This window comes from Schistocerca serialis, chromosome 10 (assembly GCF_023864345.2).
Source record: "Schistocerca serialis cubense isolate TAMUIC-IGC-003099 chromosome 10, iqSchSeri2.2, whole genome shotgun sequence".
Taxonomy (NCBI): Eukaryota; Metazoa; Arthropoda; class Insecta; order Orthoptera; family Acrididae; genus Schistocerca; species Schistocerca serialis.
Window position 1 is genome coordinate 195,744,427 of NC_064647.1, and position 20,022 is coordinate 195,764,448.

Sequence of the window (20,022 nt, forward strand, 5' to 3'; positions counted from 1 at the left end):
TAGCAAAACTCCTGTTCTACTTTAAGTGTCTCATTTCCTAATCTAATTCCCTCAGCATCACCTGACTTAATTCGACTACATTCCATTATCCTCGTTTTGCTTTTGTTGATGTTCATCTTATATCCTCCTTTCAAGACACTGTCCATTCCATTCAACTGCTCTTCCAAGTCCTTTGCTGTCTCTGACAGAATTACAATGTCATCGGCGAACCTCAAAGTTTTTATTTGTTCTCCATGGATTTTAATACCTACTCCGAATTTTTCTTTTGTTTCCTTTCCTGCTTGCTCAATATACAGATTGAACAACATCGGGGAGAGGCTACAACCCTGTCTTACTCCCTTCCTAACCACTACTACCCTTTCATACCCCTCGACTCTTATAACTGCCATCTGGTTTCTGTACAAATTGTAAATAGCCTTTCGCTCCCTGTATTTTACCCCTGCCACCTTTAGAATTTGAAAGAGAGTATTCCAGTCAACATTCTCAAAAGCTTTCTCTAAGTCTACAAATGCTAGAAACGTAGGTTTGCCTTTCCTTAATCTTTCTTCTAAGATAAGTCGTAAGGTCAGTATTGCCTCACGTGTTCCAGTGTTTCTACGGAATCCAAAATGATCTTCCCCGAGGTTGACTTCTACTAGTTTTTCCATTCGTCTGTAAAGAATTCGTGTTAGTATTTTTCAGATGTGACTTATTAAAACTCATAGTTCCGTAATTTTCACATCTGTCAACACCTGCTTTCTGTGGGATTGGAACTATTATATTCTTCTTGAAGTCTGAGGGTATTTCGCCTGTTTCATACATCTTGCTCACCAGATGGTAGAGTTTTGTCAGGACTGGCTCTCCCAGGGCTGTCAGTAGTTCCAATGGAATGTTGTCTACTCCGGGGGCCTTGTTTCGACTCAGGTCTTTCAATCCTCTGTCAAACTCTTCATGCAGTATCGTATCTCCCATTTCATCTTCATCTACATCCTCTTCCATTTCCATAATATTGTCCTCAAGTACATCGCCCTTGTATAGACCCTCTATATACTCCTTCCACCTTTCTGCTTTCCCTTCTTTGCTTAGAACTGGGTTTCCATCTGAGCTCTTGATTGATATTCGTACAAGTGGCTCTCTTTTCTCCAAAGGTCTTTTTAATTTTCCTGTAGGCAGTATCTATCTTACCCCTAGTGAGATAAGCCTCTACATCCTTACATTTGTCCTCTAGCCATCCTTGCTTAGCCATTTTGCACTTCCTGTCGATCTCATTTTTGAGACGTTTATATTCCTTTTTGCCTGCTTCATTTACTGCATTTTTATATTTTCTCCTTTCATCAATTAAATTCAATATTTCTTCTGTTACCCAAGGATTTCTACTAGCCCTCGTCTTTTTACCTACTTGATCCTCTGCTGCCTTCACTACTTCATCCCTCAAAGCTACCCATTCTTCTTCTACTGTATTTCTTTCCCCCATTCCCATCAATTGTTCCCTTATGCTCTCCCTGAAACTCTGTAAAGCCTCTGGTTCTTTCAGTTTATCCAGGTCCCATCTCCTTAAATTCCCACCTTTTTGCAGTTTCTTCTGTTTTAATCTACAGGTCATAACCAATTGATTGTGGTCAGAGTCCACATCTGCCCCTGGAAATGTCTTACAATTTAAAACCTGGTTCCTAAATCTCTGTCTTATCTTTATATAATCTATCTGATACCTTTTAGTATCTCCAGGGTTCTTCCATGTATACAACCTTCTTTCATTATTCTTAAACCAAGTGTTAGCTATGATTATGTTGAGCTTTGTGTAAAATTCTACCAGGCAGCTTCCTCTTTCATTTCTTAGCCCCAATCCATATTCACCTACTACGTTTCCTTCTCTCCCTTTTCCTACACTCAAATTCCAGTCACCCATGACTATTAAATTTTCGTCTCCCTTCACTATCTGAATAATTTCTTTTATTTCATCATACATTTCTTCAATTTCTTCGTCATCTGCAGAGCTAGTTGGCATATAAACTTGTACTACTGTAGTAGGTGTGGGCTTCGTATCTATCTTGGCCACAATAATGCATTCACTATGCTGTTTGTAGTAGCTTACCCGCATTCCTATTTTCCTATTCAATATTAAACCTACTCCTGCTTTACCCCTATTTGATTTTGTGTTTATAACCCTGTAGTCACCTGTCCAGAAGTCTTGTTCCTCCTGCCACCGAACTTCACTAATTCCCACTATATCTAACTTTAACCTATCCATTTCCCTTTTTAAATTTTCTAACCTATCTGCCCGATAAAGGGATCTGACATTCCATGCTCCGATCCGTAGAACGCCAGTTTTCTTTCTCCTGATAACAACATCCTCTTGAGTAGTCCCCGCCCCGAGATCCGAATGGGGGACTATTTTACCTCCGGAATATTTTAACAAGAGATATTGCTCCTGCACAGTCCGAAAGCCCACAGATGCATTTAAGCAATCATTCTTCCTGCACCCTACAATATGTGAAATGAGGGAAAAGCCATAATAAATGACACAAAGGTAACTACTCTCTGCCATGCACTTCACAGTGGTCTGCTGAGTACAACAGTAAATGATAACTCTCTTTCTCTAAATCCATCAAAGATAAACAATTAAATTCGAACTGTTGCATCAGGCTGAAGCTTAGAATACTTTCATAACTTGCCTATATTTGTGCTTTCATTTTTTGACATTCTTATTGTGTACATACTGTGAAAAATGGGTCATACATAAAGTTCCCGCTCATTATCACTAAGATCGACTGCATACATTTGGCTCATGCATGACAGAGTGTAAGGCCACAGCCTTTTACCGACCATAGTGCCACTTAACCAGTGTTGCACAAGTAACGCTGTGGCACTGCCAATGCCTGGCGGCTGTCCCCCAAGGAGGGTTGCCTGCCAAAGGGTGTCACAGGGCAATCTGGTTCTTATGTGATCTAGGGTTCAACAAACAAATCAGCAAATACAGAAGAAAAATATTTAAATACATCAATACAATGGCGAACTCAGATGAATGCATAATCTTCCCAACAGAATTTGTAAATTTCTTCCATATTCCTAGTACAGCATCACAAAAAAGCTTCTAAACAACAACACAGAACTGGAAAGGTAAGGACATATCAGCACTAATAACACGAATTCCAACCACTTCAACTAACTTTCCATTCAGTTTTAAAAGGCTCCAATTTACGATAAGACTATCATACAGTATTACTCTCATACAGCGCAAGGACAGACATTCCTCTGTTGCAGGGAAAATTTAGAAGAATAATGTTTCTCAATTGCAGAACTACGTGTAACAGATTCATACGTACAAGCAACAAAACTTATTTGAAAACAAAAGAAAAACACCAAATGTAATTTATACGAATATACTTCGAATTATTTTAATGGAGAAGTAATAGTGAAAAGGATAGAATCTGATAACAGTGTTCCTCGATTTGGGAAAAAATTACTATGTACCAAAGAGTAAAATATGGGAATGGCCCAGAAAAGATAATGTCCTCGATTCATTGATTATAAAAGCTCAGGTACTACATGAAGATTGTGAAAGCAGTGTACAAGTAGGAGGTGGAAGATCAAAACGATTTCACAGAGAGGTGTTCAGCAAGGCAGTTCATTTTCCATGCTATTCTTCATTACACTTATGGACACTATCATAAAAGAAATCAAGGAAGAAGAAAATGAAGATCTCAATGCTCTTGCTTTTGCTGGTGACATCACCATTTGGGGAAAGACAGCAATAGGGGTTCAGCAGAGGCTAGATTACTGGCATGAAAAATTTAAAGAATTCAAGTCAACTGTAAGTAAGAGCAAGACAGTGACAATGAAGATGATCAGGACGCCCACACCTGTGAGATATACAAGAAGGTGAGAAGGCTGAATGTGTGAAAAGTTTCAGTTATCTGGGTAGTGTCATATCAAGTGACGGAAGTGCCAAACTAGAAGCTTTAAATAGAGTAACTAAAGGAACCAGCTTCTACCACCAAGTACGAAACCTAATCTGGAACAAAGGAGTCCCTTCAAGAGCTACACAGACCACCTACAAAATGTATCTCCTGCCAATCGCGATGTACAGTCTGGAGACCTATGTTGTAAATAAGAAAGAAGAGAGTTAGTTAAATGCAAGTATGTAAAATGAAGTGCCTCAAGTCAGCTCTACTAAACACCAGCAGGAGAGGGATGGAGGGAGGGAGGGAGGGAGGGAGGGAGGGAGGGAGAGAAAGAGAGAGAGAGAGAGAGAGAGAGAGGGAGGGAGGGAGGGAGGGAGGGAGAGTCAGGAATGAATATGTAAGGAGAGACCTGAGGTGAACTTGGCAATGGAGGAAAAGATGAGTGCTGCAAGTCTGAAATGGTCAAGTCATGTGAAGCAAATGCACCTGACTCTAACCCGACATCAGTATTTGGAGATAGAGGTACCAAGGAAAAAGAGTGATTGAGAGGCGCCTAGGAAGAGATGGACAGACCAAAACAATGAAGCCCTCAAGAGGAGAGGAGTAACGCGGGATGAAAAAAAAAAAAAAACTATCAGCCAAGGAGGCATATCATTCACAAAGTTCCTTCCTAGTTCACTGGAAGGAAATCCTGATGGCGATGAATTTTGGATTAAAGCAGACCACTCATAGAAGAGCATAAGTGTTGTCTGTAGGCACACACAAAAGGAAGAAAACTTTTTTCTGGGCAGCAGTTTGGCAGTGGCCATTTGTCCTGGTTGACAGCTGGTCAGTAATCATATGAACATAAAAAGCTGTGCTGTGTAGGCAGCAGAGCTAGTATATGACATTGCTGCTTTATAACAGGTGGTCCGGCCTCCGATGTGGTAGGATAAGTCAGTGACAGGACTGGAGAAGGAAGTGCTGGGTGGGTGGATTGGGCAGGTCTAGCACCTGAACCTTCCATTGGGATACGATCCTACGGCATGGGTGATAAGTCAGAGTGGTGTAGAGATGGATGTTGTGTAGATTGGGTGAGTGATGGAATACCACTTCAGGAGGGGTGAGGAAGGATCTTGGGCAGGATGTCCCTCATTTCAGGGTAAGATGAGAGATAATTGAAGCCCTAGTGAAGGATACAGTTTGGTCATTCCAGTCCACTCCTTAGTAGCTGATTCTTGGAAGTGGTGAGAGGATTACGAGCATCTGGGAATATGGCACAGGAAACCTGTTTGTGGACAAGGTTTGGGAGGTGTTGCCTGTCTGTGAAGGTCTTAATGAAACCTGCAGCATACTGAGCAAGGGAATTCTTATCATTACAGATGTACTGTCCACGCGTCGCCGGGCTGTATGGGAGCGATTTCGCTGTGTGGAAGAGATGACAGCTGTCGTGGAAGAGATGACAGCTGTCAAGATGCAGGTACTGTTAGCGGTTAGATGGGTTTAATGTGGACAGAGATTTCAATGGACCCATCAGAGAGGTGGATGTCAGTGTCCAGGAAGGTGACACACTGGATAGAGGAGGACCACATGAAGCAGATGGGAGAGAAGCTGTGAGGTTGTGAAGGAATGCAGATAGGGTGTCTTGGCTGTGACTCAAGATTTGAAGATATGATCAATAAACCTGAACCAAACTAGGGGTTGTGGGGTCTTGGAGGCCAGGAAATTTTCCTCTAGATAGCCCATAAACATGTTGGCAGAGTAGGGTGCCCTGGGATGTGCCGCAGATCTTTTTGTATAACTTCACTTCAAAGGAAAACTAGTTGTAGTCAGCATTTAGCTGGTAATATGTACAAGGAGAAATTACAAAAACACAGTAAGTGAAGCAAGCAAAAAGGAATACAAACGTCTCAAAAATGAGATTGACAGGAAGTGCAAAATGGCTAAGCAGGGATGGCTAGAGGACAAATGTAAGGATGTAGAGGCTTATCTCATGAGGGGTAAGATAGATACAGCCCACAGGAAAATTAAAGAGACCTTTGGAGAAAAGAGAGCCACTTGTACGAATATCAATCAAGAGCTCAGATGGAAACCCAGTTCTAAGCAAAGAAGGGAAAGCAGAAAGGTGGAAGGAGTATGTAGAGGGTCTATACAGGAGCGATGTTCTTGAGGACAACATTATAGAAATGGAACGGATGTAGATGAAGATGAAATGGGAGATATAATATGGCATGAAGAGTTTGACAGAGCACTGAAAGACCTAAGTTGAAACAAGGCCCCGGGAGTAGACAACATTCCATTAGAACTACTGACAGCCTTGGGAGAGCCAGTCCTGACAAAACTCTATCATCTGTTGAGCAAGATGTATGAGACAGGCGAAATTCCCTCAGACTTCAAGAAGAATATAATAATTGCAATCCCAAAGAAAACAGGTGTTGACAGATGTGAAAATTACGGAACTATGTGTTTTAATAAGTCACAGCTGCAAAATACTAACGCGAATTCTTTACAGACGAATGGAAAAACTGGTAGAAGTCGACCTCGGGGAAGATCAGTTTGGATTCCGTAGAAATGTTGGAACACGTGAAGCAATACTGACCCTACGACTTATCTTAGAAGAAAGATTAAGGAAAGGCAAACCTACGTTTCTAGCATTTGTAGACTTAGAGAAAGCTTTTGAGAATGTTGACTGGAATACTCTCTTTCAAATTCTGAAGGTCGCAGGGGTAAAATACAGGGAGCGAAAGGCTATTTACAATTTGTACAGAAACCAGATGGCAGTTACAAGAGTCGAGGGACATGAAACGGAAGCAGTGGTTGGGAAGGGAGTGGGACAGGGTTGTAGCCTCTCCCCGATGCTATTCAATCTGTGAGCAAGCAGTAAAGGAAACAAAATAAAAGTTCGGAGTAGGTATTAAAATCCATGGAAAAGAAATAAATACTTTGAGGTTTGCTGATGACATTGTAATTCCGTCAGAGACAGCAAAGGACTTGGAAGAGCAGTTGAACAGAATGGACAGTGTCTTGAAAGGAGGGTATAAGATGAACATCAACAAAAGCAAAATGAGGATAATGGAATGTAGTCGAATTCAGTCGGGTGATGCTGAGGGAGTTAGATTAGGAAATGAGACGCTTAAAGTAGTAAAGGAGTTTTGCTATTTGGGGAGCAAAATAACTGATGATGGTCGAAGTAGAGAGGATATAAAATGTAGACTGGCAATGGCAAGGAAAGCATTTCCGAAGAAGAGAAATTTGTTAACATCGAATATTGTCAGGAAGTCGTTTCTCAAAGTATTTGTATGGAGTGTAGCCATGTATGGATGTGAAACATGGACGAAAAATATTTTAGACAAGAAGAGAATAGAAGCTTTTAAAATGTGGTGTTACAGATGAATGCTGAAAATTAGATGTGTAGATCACATAATTAATGAGATGGTATTGAATAGAACTGGGGAAAAGAGGAGCGTGGAGGGTAAAAATCGTAGAGGGAGACCAAGAGATGAATACACTAAGCAGATTCAGAAGGATGTAGGCTGCAGTAGGTACTGGTAGATGAAGAAGCTTGCAAAGGATAGAGTAGCCATGGAGAGCTGCATCAAACCAGTCTCAGGACTGAAGACCACAACAACATGTACAAGGAATGAGATGGGTCAGGAGTCTGAAGGATGTCAGGAGAAGTAGTGCTCAATAGTGGCAATGCCACAGACGTGAGGATGTCTGTGTATATGGAGGTGCACCATCAGTCACGAGTATGGATCCAGGACGTTAAGGGGTGTGATGTTGGAGATTCGGTGAAGGAAGTAGTCAGTGTCTGTGATGTGGGAGGCTAGATTTCAGGTAATTGGTTGGGCATGTTGGTCAATGACAGCCAAAGTTTTTTTCATTGGGATCGGAATAACCAGCTACAACAGCATGTCCAGGAATGTTGTGTTTGTGGGTTTTAGGGAGTATGTAGAAGGCGGGTGTGTTGGGTGTTGTTGGGGTGAGGAGCAAAATGGACCTGAGGGAGAGTCTCCAGGAAAGGCCTATAGAATTCAGTAGGGACTGGGCATTATGCTTGACTTCTGGGATTAATCACTCTGTCCGAGCTTATCAGTGGAGGAGTCACACAATTGGCAGAGGCCTTCTTCGAAGTTGTTGCTGCGATTCTTAACGACAGTGTTTGAGCCTTTGTCTGCAATTAGGATGATTAGGTGAGGATCTGTTTTCAGATTGTGTACAGCTATCTTTCTTCTGCTGAAACAGAATTCCTTACCTACAACTTGGCCTCATCATCCTTCCCCAGAACCATTCCTAAGAACACTAACCTTTTTCCCAATTCAGAAAACTAATAGGGAGGAAAAAGAGGTGAAGCAAGTCCTTTTCAGCTGGTGGTAGTAGTAGTGGTGGTGGTTGTAGTAGTAGTACTAATAATAAAAATGATCTTGATCCCTCCAAAAAGTTTTCTGGTGTTAATTTTCAAGATGGACACTGACATATGTTGTTGTTGTTGTTGTTGTTGTGGTCTTCAGTCCTGAGACTGGTTTGATGCAGCTCTCCATGCTACCCTATCCTGTGCAAGCTTTTTCATCTCCCAGTACCTACTGCAACCTACATCCTTCTGAATCTGCTTAGTGTATTCATCTCTTGGTCTCCCTCTACGATTTTTACCCTCCACACTGCCCTCCAATACTAAATTGGTGATCCCTTGATGCCTCAGAACATGTCCTACCAACCGATCCCTTCTTCTAGTCAAGTTGTGCCACAAACTCCTCTTCTCCCCAATCCTCTTCACCACCTCCTCATTAGTTACTTGATCTACCCATCTAATCTTCAGCATTCTTCTGTAGCACCACATTTCGAAAGCTTCTATTCTCTTCTTGTCCAAACTATTTATCATCCATGTTTCACTTCCATACATGGCTACACTCCATACAAATACTTTCAGAAATGACTTCCTGACACTTAAATCAATACTGGATGTTAACAAATTTCTCTTCTTCAGAAACGATTTCCTTGCCATTGCCAGCCTACATTTTATATCCTCTCTACTTCGACCATCATCAGTTATTTTGCTCCCCAAATAGCAAAACTCCTTTACTACTTTAAGTGCCTCATTTCCTAATCTAATTCCCTCAGCATCACCCGACTTAATTAGACTACATTCCATTATCCTTGTTTTGCTTTTGTTGATGTTCATCTTATATCCTCCTTTCAAGACACTGTCCATTCCATTCAACTGCTCTTCCAAGTCCTTTGCTGTCTCTGACAGAATTACAATGTCATCGGCGAACCTCAAAGTTTTTATTTCTTCTCCCTGAATTTTAATACCTACTCCAAATTTTTCTTTTGTTTCCTTTACTGCTTGCTCAATATACAGATTGAACAACATCGGGGAGAGGCTACAACCCTGTCTTACTCCCTTCCCAACCACTGCTTCCCTTTCATGTCCCTCGACTCTTATAACTGCCATCTGGTTTCTGTACAAATTGTAAATAGCCTTTCGCTCCCTGTATTTTACCCCTGCCACCTTTAGAATTTGAAAGAGAGTATTCCAGTCAACATTGTCAAAAGCTTTCTCTAAGTCTACAAATGCTAGAAATGTAGGTTTGCCTTTCCTTAATCTTTCTTCTAAGATAAGTCGTAAGGTCAGTATTGCCTCACGTGTTCCAGTGTTTCTACGGAATCCAAACTGATCTTCCCCGAGGTTGGCTTCTACTAGTTTTTCCATTCGTCTGTAAAGAATTCGTGTTAGTATTTTGCAGCTGTGACTTATTAAGCTGATAGTTCGGTAATTTTCACATCTGTCAACACCTGCTTTCTTTGGGATTGGAATTATTATATTCTTCTTGAAGTCTGAGGGTATTTCGCCTGTTTCATGCCTGACATATAGTGAACGATAAATGTTTACATACTCACATCAAAATTTTGCTGTATGTGCTCAGGATTAGTACTCTTCGGTATGACGGCCACTCCCAGCTGCATGACAAACCGTAGCAGTACCTGTGCAGCTGACTTCCCGTGTTTCTGGGCAATGCGCAAGACAACAGCATCGCTCAGGGGATGTTGTTTTGGTATTCTGAAACAGGAAGAATGGTGGCAGTTGCATGTAAGATCCTACAAAGTTTTGGCATGTCCCTACTGGTCTATAGTGCAACAAGGGTTACTACAACAACTGCATCAGTAATTGACCATGTGGCCACAAATTTGGACAGGGAAAAATGTGATGTAGCGGTAAAATATCTTGGATTAACAGACCATCTCTGTCAAATAACAACAGGAAAATCAGTCATCGAATCATTCCCTAAACTATCGCAAGACAATTTCGGTCGTCGAATATATATTTGTGCGTGGCCCTTTTAACCATGAAGTGGCTGCAGCAGATTGGTGTTGGCACGGTAGCTCAGCGTGTTTGGTCAGAGCGCTAGCTTCCCTTTCTAATAAAAAAACTGAATGAACAAACTGAATGGGTGTCATCGGACGTCTGCCCTGAACAAATTCAGCGAACAATATAAGTGGTTGGCGATTGCTGGATCGAGTTCCGTTCATCAGTCCCCCCCCCCCCCCGCCCTCCCCCCCCACAGTCATTTTCTTTACTATTTATATTACAATTGATATAATGGGAAAAATACGTGTAATCAGATGAACTTTGATTAAATTTACAATGTTATTTGGCAGTCTACTAATTTTTATTATCACAAATAATATAACATTCATAACTATTGACTAGTAAACGACCAAACGCATAAAGTGATACTAAAAATGTATGCTTGTCCATGTCTTCAAAACTGTTTGTATTTAATCGAAAGAGAACAAGAAATTGCTTCTCGGAAGATGCTATTAAAATGCACTCGATACTGCATAACCAATTATCAGCGCCGATTTTTAAGGAAATACTGCGTTATGCATAATTTGCTTCCAAACTATCATCTGAAAGAGAGGTTTTTGAAAATGTTAACAAGGTTTGTTTTTCCACAGAAAATGTCAAAAGACCTTGCATATGCAGAAACATAGCATTTATTCAATGCAGCTTGTGCCATTTAACTTTATGTTTTCCATGTTTTTACGAAAAATACCATCCTGTAACTTGTAATGTCTAAAGCGACGATTAATTGTACATCTTTCGAAAGCTGTCTGTGCCGGTCAAAACTTCGAGGTAACAAGTCGTTTCGGGCTCCTTCCAGGTATAAGGGATTTCTCAAATCATGGACAAGCATACATGTTCAGTATGACTTCATGCATTTGGTCGTTTACTAGTCGATAGTTATGAATATTACATTATTTGTGATAATAAAAATTAGTAGACTGCAAAATAACATTGTAAATTTAACAAAATTTTATCTGATTACTTGTATTTTCCTCATTATATCGATTGTAATATAAATAATAAAGAAAATGACTGTGTTGAAAATTAAAAAAAAAAAAAAACTGACGAACGGAACTCGATCCAGCGGCTTGAATGCCAAAAAAAAAAAAACATTTTGTTGTATATTGTTCATTGAATTTGTTCAGGGCAGACGTCCGATGACACCCGTTCAGTTTGTTTGGTGATCCGTTCACTCAGTTGTTTATTATAAAAGGTAGCTAACGTTGTGACCGAACACGCTGAGCTACCGCGCTGGCACCACTCGGCTGCAGCTGCTTCATGGTTAAAATGGCCACGCACAGATACATATTCGACAACCGAAATTATCTTGCGATTTCCTCAATAATGCTTGAGAAGTACGCGCTACTGCTTACACATTTCGTTGTCCTCATGGAGTACTACGATTGTACGAAGTTTGCAGTAAATCTGCGTTCCAAACGTCGTGGCCTCCCCTTGTTAGTAAATTACTTCCATTCAAGTTCTTAATATCCATAAATATGAAATAAGAGGTAATAATTATCAACCTGCAGAGAAAAACAGTATTTTTTACAAAGAAGACATAGTCCCCCCTTCCTCCACAGATAGTGCTCTCACATGTCATCATTAGGGGCCAGACAAAATAAGTGCAGTGGACATTACAACACTCTCTTAGTTTTTCCATTTCCAAGGCACCTTTACACGCAGCTGTATTCTTTTGCAATGCAAGGGTATTGTTGTCACTATACAAACTTTGCCAGCATATTACCTGACTGTTGTCATGTGTGCAGCCGTATCATAGAACTGTCTAGATGTGATATTTCAGAAGAGAACACTGCTGGCTAATCCCACTGCAGCTGACTCCTGCGAGGAATAGCGGCCATTTTATATGCTACAGAAAACAGACAGAGTTCTCTAGTGTAGACAACATTCCCTCAGAAATACTGAGATCCTAGGGAAGTCTGCCATTACAAAACTATTCCACACCATGAGCAACATATTTGAGATGTGCAAAGTACACTAAGACTTCGTGGAAAGTCCTATTTCAAATGAGGCAGGTGGTAGCAGGTACGAATACAGTTAAAACCCCCTTTTTGCACTTTTCAGTTAACTCATCCAAAAAGTACAGGAAAGTGAAAAATGTAGGAAAGCACAGGAAACACAACAAGCAAAAATGATCAAATTACGCATAATGTTTTTCTCTTTATATTGTTCAAAACATGAAATTAAAACAATTTAAATTTTGCCTTTTTAATAACTCTGAAATAATTGATTGGAGTTGTTTTCTAAACAGCAATTAGCTCTACCTGTCTCTCCAAAGTATAAAAAGCAAGTGCTTACACAAACAAACATGCGTGCAGATTTATCTCTTCATTCTGATCGTGTCCAATGGTGTAAATAAAACACAGCAGCAAAAGTCTTTCATGAAACCACTATAAAAAGATACTTGTGTTCTAATGTGACACTTATTATTGATAATCATTATAAAATTACAGTACATAAAACTTGAAACAGAATATTGGTTATAACACTACAGTTGGCAGTCTTTGTAAACAGAAACAATAGGTATGGAATCTACAGCTTGTTGACGACAGGGAGGTCACTCAGCTCAGGGATGTCTCAGATGAGAAAGAGAGTGGTAACTTTGATGTTATGAAGCATCTTGAGGAATGTTTACATCTGACATCATTAGGTCATACCAACTTAAGATTGCACGCATAGTACAGATTAGTGTATTTCATGTGGAAGTAATGACGATTCGTGAAAGCCCATTACAGAGACAGCCATCTTCAAAAGTGGAATTTACTTGTATAAATGACTGTGAAACAAATTAAAGCTGTTCTAATCCAACACAATGAGCAGAAGGAAGGTTACTACTAGAGTCACTATCACTGGATAGTGATTATCATTAAGGCAGTCACATAAAATGCTTTCTCATCCTTAGAAACACTATGACCCAACACAACAACAATGAAAATCTTGCTTACTGTGCTAACCCTACGTTACACAATCAATAACTCTGTGTATAGTCTGCATTTGCTACTTTGTTCCAAGGCTGACTCTGAGCAGGAATACAAAGCACTTTTTGCAGAAATCTGTATAAAAATCAATGCTAAAGGTTGTGATAACATCAAAGAAAACTTAAAATGTAGGAGATGGTGTAACACAGCATCGTTAATAACACGAATGCATTGTATTGGGAGAATAGGATTTCTGTTGAGACTGACAAAAATTAATGTAAAATGTGGAAACATAAAAACTGAGTTTTACTGTGTTACCAAATTATCAGTTTAGTAAGTCACATTCGCAAAATACTTACACAATTATCTATAGCAGAGTAGAACAACTGTAGAAGCCGATCTCAGAGAAGATACATTATGTTGCAGGAACATGCAAGACAATACTGGCTCCATGGTTTATGTTACAGAATATGCTGAAGAAAGGCAAACCTATGTTTCTCGCATTTGTAGATATAGAGAAACCTTTTGACAACATTGACTGGACTACACTTTTTGAAGTTCCACTATAACTTGTACAGACACTAGGTTGCAGTTACAAGAGTCTAACGACATGAAAGTGAAGCAGTGGTGAGGAGGGACTGACAGAGGGATGTAGCCTATCATCAATATTATTCAATCAATTAAGCAAACAGTAAAGGAACCCAAAGAAAAAATTAAAATTGAAGAAGTAGTTGATGAGTTTTTCGATCAAGACAGCAAAATATTTAGAGACAGCCAAAGTAAAATGATATAAAATGTATACTGGGTACTCCCATAGGTAAACAAACCATCTCCACTAGAGTAATTTGTTTACACAATTTAAAATTGCTGTGAGGCACAGTTACAGTTAAAAGAACATTGTCTCACATCTTGTTTTGGTTGTAGGACACCACCACTCCAAGGAAATTTCATCATTACGGAAAACAAAAAGCGAAAGCTAATGCAAAATGTATCTTAACATGAAGTAGCCACCTGAAAGAGAACTTCTTGGTTCGAAATCAGTAAAGGCGCTTTTTAAGTAAATAAATAGCATTGTCACAAGTGGCTGGTTGCTGTTGTCTTCTCCGTAAGAGTCAACCTACATCTTGTACACAGCCACGGGCTCAGAATGTCAGTTTTCAACAAAATAGTAATAAATAATTATTATCTTCAAATTTCAATGGTGACAGCCTCAGGACCGTTTGACAGGCACATTTATTGTACTACAGGACAATTAGTTCAACAATAAAAGTACAATAACAATACATATTTACACTGTACAGTGATTGAAAATAATCTAACCCACATAATCAAACATTGGAAAATCCAGGATGGAATAATGACAATACTATTAAAAGGACAGACTGCTATTCACTACACAGAGGAGATGCTGATTTGAAAATAGGAACAACAAAAAGAGCTTTCAGCCAAAAGATTTTCTTCTAATGTAGAAAACATAAATATTCATGCAAGCACAGCTCACACATACATATGTCTTTTTGTTGTGCATGTCTGTGAATCAACAACTGCTCTACACAGTGAGTAGCAATCTATCCTTTTCATAATATTGTCATTATTCTAAACCACATAAAACACTTGTCTTAACATTTGACAACCGTGAAACTGTTTAGCTATATTTATTTGGTAAACTCTCAATCACTTATTTCTCAACACAGTGGAATATGTAATTCAGGAGAAATTGGTATAGCTTAGTTTTGAAAAAGGAATTCACTATTCCTTAAGTTTTTAAGCTCAGTGGGAACAAAGTTGATAATGTTTGCAACAGAATTCTCAGCAGCTCCCTGCACTGGGGGCGGACTTTTTGACTGGTAGTGTATGTCATTTTTACATCTAGTGTTAAGCATGTGGACTGCTGAGCTGCTTTCAAAGAGAGTATGGTTCATCAGGAAGCACACGAGAGAAGAAATATTTTGATAAGTAGTAGCAGGAATTCCTAGCCCGTTAAATAATTTGTGACAGATAGTTCTTAGTCTCACTCTGCAAATCATTCTGATCACTCCTTTCAGAACAATGATGATTTTTTTGAGCAAGAGAAGAGTTCCCTCCAGAAGATAATTCCACATGACACAGTGGAGTGCACATATGCAAATTAAGCTTCCTCTGTGACCTCTAGTAAGAGCGAAAGCAGCTGAGCTCAATCTGTGCACAGTTCCAGAAATGTGATGTTCCCACTTTAGTTTGGAATCTAAGTGAAAATCCAGGAAATTAGTGCTGTGAACTTTAACTTCTGGTTAAATCAAACAATGGAAGCTCCAGATAGGAATATCAACAGTGTAGAAAAATACAGATTGTTACTTACCGTAAAGAAGACACATCAAGTTGCAGACAGGCATGATTAAAAGACACTCACATATACCTTTCAGCCACAGCCTTTGTCAGTAAAGAAAGACAGACAGACAGACACACAGACACACACACACACACACACACACACACACACACACACACACACACACACACACACACACACACACGAGAAAGCACACCTCATGCACACATGACTGCCATTGTGTGTGTGTGTGTTGTGTGTGTGTGTGTGTGTGTGTGTGTGAGGGGGGGGGCATGTATGCATGTGTGTGTCTCTTTAGTGATGAAGGCTGTGGCTAAAGCTATATATGAGGGTCTTTTAATTGTGCCTGTCTGCAACTTGACGTGTCTTCTTTGCAGTAAGTAGCAATCTATCTTTTTCTATATTGTTAACTTCCAGTTACTGATTTTCACTGTCTAGTCCTCTGATTTTTGTGACTCAATGATTGAAACTGCCCAAAAATTTATCTTGTTAAGGTTAGCATAAACAGAGCTAACAGCAAACCAGGTACAAACTTTTGGTGATATGTTATGGGTGAGGGTGTTCACAGATTTTCTGTTGCAATGCTGGTGTCATCTGCAAACACACAAAAATTGGCACTTATCACCATTCCCAGCTGTAGACACATTGTTGACATAAATCAGAATCAGTAAAAGAGCCAGGAGAGAGCCCCCCTTCCCTATTTTCCAAATAAGAACTTTCCTTACAAACAATGAGTTATAGAATCTGATGGCTGGGAGTATTTGCTTTACCTACTAACATCCAAGCCCAGGTTTTCAATGTAGCTGTAGTAGCGAGGAGAACCGAGAGTGAAGTACGAGACGACTGTGATGTCCAGAGCCCGGCAGAAGGCACGCAGTTCCCGCTGCTGGAGGTAGACGTGGAGCTCCACCTGCAAGTTCGCTGGTCTGACCCGTGCTGACCGCCAGATGCGTTTTATCTGCTCGGCACTGAAGTTGGAGAGACCTATCGACAGGGCACGGCCCGCGTCTACCTGGGCTTCCATCGCCTGCACAAATTACATAACGCATGAGTTAGAGCTTCTGTTGTAAAGTTACAAATTTGACCGCTTAATATACTGAATTCCTTTCAAATTATGTTCCAAAAAATACACTAATGGCCATTAACATTGCTACACCAAGAAGAAATGCAGATGATAAACAGATATTCATTGGACAAATATATTATACTAGAACTGACATGTGATAACATTTTCACACAATTTGGGTGCATAGATCCTGAGAAATCAGTACCCAGAACAACCACCTCTGGCCGTAATAATGGCCTTGATATGCTTGGATGGCGTGTACAGGTACAGCTGCCCATGCAGGTTCAACACTATACCACAGTTCATCAAGAGTAGTGACTGGCGTATTGTGACAAGCCAGTTGCTCGCCCACCATTGACCAGTTGTTTCCACTTGGTGAGAGATCTGGAGAATGTGCTGGCCAGGGTAGCAGTCGAACATTTTCTGTATCCAGAAAGGCCCGTACAGGACCTGCAACACGTGGTCGTGCATTATCCTGCTGAAATGTAGGGTTTCGCAGGGATCGAATGAGGGGTAAACCCATGGGTCGTAACACATCTGAAATGTAACGTCCATTGTTCATAGTGCCGTCAATGCAAACAAGAGGTGACCAAGACGTGTAACCAAAAGCACCCCATATCATCATGAAGGGTGATACGCCAGTATGGCGATGACGAATACATGCTTCCAATGTGTGTTCACCGCGATGTCACCAAACACTGATGCGCCATCATGATACTGTACACAGAACCTGGATTCATCCAAAAAAATGACGTTTTGCCATTCGTGCACCCAGGTTCATCATCGAGTATACCATCGCAAGTGCTCCTGTCTGTAATGCAGCGTCAAGGGTAACCACAGCCACGGTCTCTGAGCTGATAGTCCATGCTGCTGCAAACATCATCGAACTGTTCGTGCAGATGGTTGTTCTCTTGCAAACGTCCCCATCTGTTGACTCAGGGATCGAGACGTGGCTGCACGACCCGTTACAGCCATGCGGATAAGAAGCCTGTCATCTCGACTGCTAGTCATACGAGGCCGTTGGGATCCAGCACAGCGTTCTGTATTACCCTCCTGAACCCACCAATTCCATATTCTGCTAACACTCATTGGATCTTAACCATCGCGAGCAGCAATGTCGCGATACGATAAACCGCAATCGCAATAGGCTACAATCCGACCTTTATCAAAGTCGGAAACGTGATGGTACACATTTCTCCTCCTTACACGAGGCATCACAACAACGTTTCACCAGGCAACGCCTGTCAACTGCTGTTTGTGTATGAGAAATCAGTTGGAAACTTTCCTCATGTCAGCACGTTGTAGGTGTTGCCACCGGAGCCAACCTTGTGTGAAAGCTCTGAAAAGCTAATCATTGGCATATCACAGCATCTTCTTCCTGTCGGTTAAATTTCGCGTCTGTAGCATTTCATCTTCGTGGCGTAACAATTTTAATGGCCAATAGTGTACTACTATTTTTATTAATACAAAACATCCTACAGGGTGATTCAAAAAACATTTACAAACTGAAACGACACATCAGGCATAGATCAAAGATCAGTAATCACATGGAAACCGAGAGTCACAAATGCCACAAGAGGGCACTACTGTCACAAGAGCGTGTTACTATACAAACACTGGAGTGCAGAGAGACTGTTGTCATTCACACCATGGAAGCATCTACAATGGGCTTCCATCGCCTGCACAAATTACGTAATGTATGAGTAACATGGCTAGCTACATGTACCTCGAAATGGATGAGATGCATTTGATTTATGGCACAACCAGATCATGTTATTTTATCCTGTGAAATATCCTGATAGAAGGGTGCCACACCATACATTATTCTCCATCCTCCATCGCCAATTGTGCAAAACCGGCTCATTTGATGTGCACAAGTGGGTACCTGGTTGTCAACGAACAATACGGATAGCTACAACGGATGAAGGCAATGTTGAAAGGGTGCAGCTTACGTCATCAACAAGGACACAACGTGTATCCTACACCACTGGTGTCCACCAACCCTCTATCTTGCACACTATACAAGATGAAAGTTCCATTTCACCCTTTTCATTTCCAACATGTCCAGGCACTACAACCAGGGGACAATAATAAGTGCATAGGATCTGTGTGGTGGTTTCTGCAGGAATCCACTGCAGACTGAAGCTTCACACAGATTGTGTTCTTCACCGATTAGGCTGCATTCTCACTCAAGGGTGTGATGAATTTTCATAACTTGCATATGTGGGCAGATGTGAACATACACGCTACAAGTATGCATGCCTCACAGTGCAAATTTACCGTTAACGTGTGGGCTGGCATTGTTGGAGACTGTTTAATTGGGCTGTACATTCTCCTGGACCAAACTGACGGTTACACGTACCTCATATTCCTGAGAGAGGTTCTGCCAGACATGTTGAATAATGTTCCCATACCTATTCATTGCAGCATTCGACTGCAGTATGTGCAGCCCCCAGGCATTTCAGCAGACAAGTGAGGGCACATCTGCAGGCTACCTTTCCCAGCACATGGATCGGTTGTGGTGGACCACTCGCATTGCCACCACAATCACCCAGTCTGTCCGGAATCGATTTTTTCCTGTGGGGTATCTGAAGGGCCTTGTGTATGAAACAGCTGTTAAATTACTGGAGGCCCTGGTGGGCAGGATTGTTGTGGCAGCAGGATATCTTTGAGGTACACCAAGTATCTTTGAGAGGATGCGCCGTTCAATGTAGCCTCAGTGTCAAGAGTGTCTCAATGCATCTGGACAAAACTTTGAACATCTCCTGTAGTGGGTGTTCATTTACATCATGTGACCAAATAGCTGTAATGCCACACAGTTGCCCTGGAAGGCATTTACAACATCTGCTTATTTTATGATCCTTTTTATATGCCTGATGCACCACATCAGTTTGCAAACATTTTTCTGTATTACCCTGTATAATTAATTACATTACATATAGACATAAAATGATAAATTTTATGACTCAAAATAACGATTTACAAAATTTTTAAGGTCACCTATAAAGTAAAATCCCAAGGATATTCATGCACTGGACTCACTAAAGTATCCTGGAACTTCAAGTCATTTTTTCTAGTTTCTGTGCAGCCTGTGAAGTCTAACCATGTATTACACAATGGTTTCCTGTGAACATAAATCTTGGAGGAGTTGGCTGGAGCACAATGGATGTATTTATCTTGTACCACTGACGAGCACTTGTCACTCAAATCATGAACTGTCATCACTTTCAGTCTCTACTGAAGTAGCGTCACATTCTTCTTCAATTTCTGAGCCGCTAAATTCAATGTCAAACTCGGGATCACTATAGCCACCCTGATTTGAAAGCACTGCCTAAACAACAATACAGGAGTGAGGCTTAACAAAAACACAACAGCCAGGCTACAAACAATGCTCCCTGGTGGCCGAAAACTTAACTATCAATCTTGAAATGGGTATAAGAGGAGTTCTCTCTCTCTCTCTCCTTTTTTTTCATTTTTTTTATATA

General features: G+C 40.7%; 1 protein-coding gene across 1 annotated transcript in view; it reads right to left on the reverse strand.

Moving 5' to 3' along the window:
• LOC126425239 (1,5-anhydro-D-fructose reductase-like) overlaps positions 1-20,022 on the reverse strand; it is a 78,025-nt gene that overhangs the window by 22,051 nt on the left and 35,952 nt on the right. Inside the window, exons 4-5 of the mRNA XM_050088200.1 lie at positions 16,242-16,498; positions 9,759-9,918 (exon numbers count right to left, since the gene is read on the reverse strand). Of these exons, the coding sequence (XP_049944157.1) occupies positions 9,759-9,918; positions 16,242-16,498 (417 nt within the window). The remainder of the gene's footprint in view (positions 1-9,758; positions 9,919-16,241; positions 16,499-20,022) is intronic.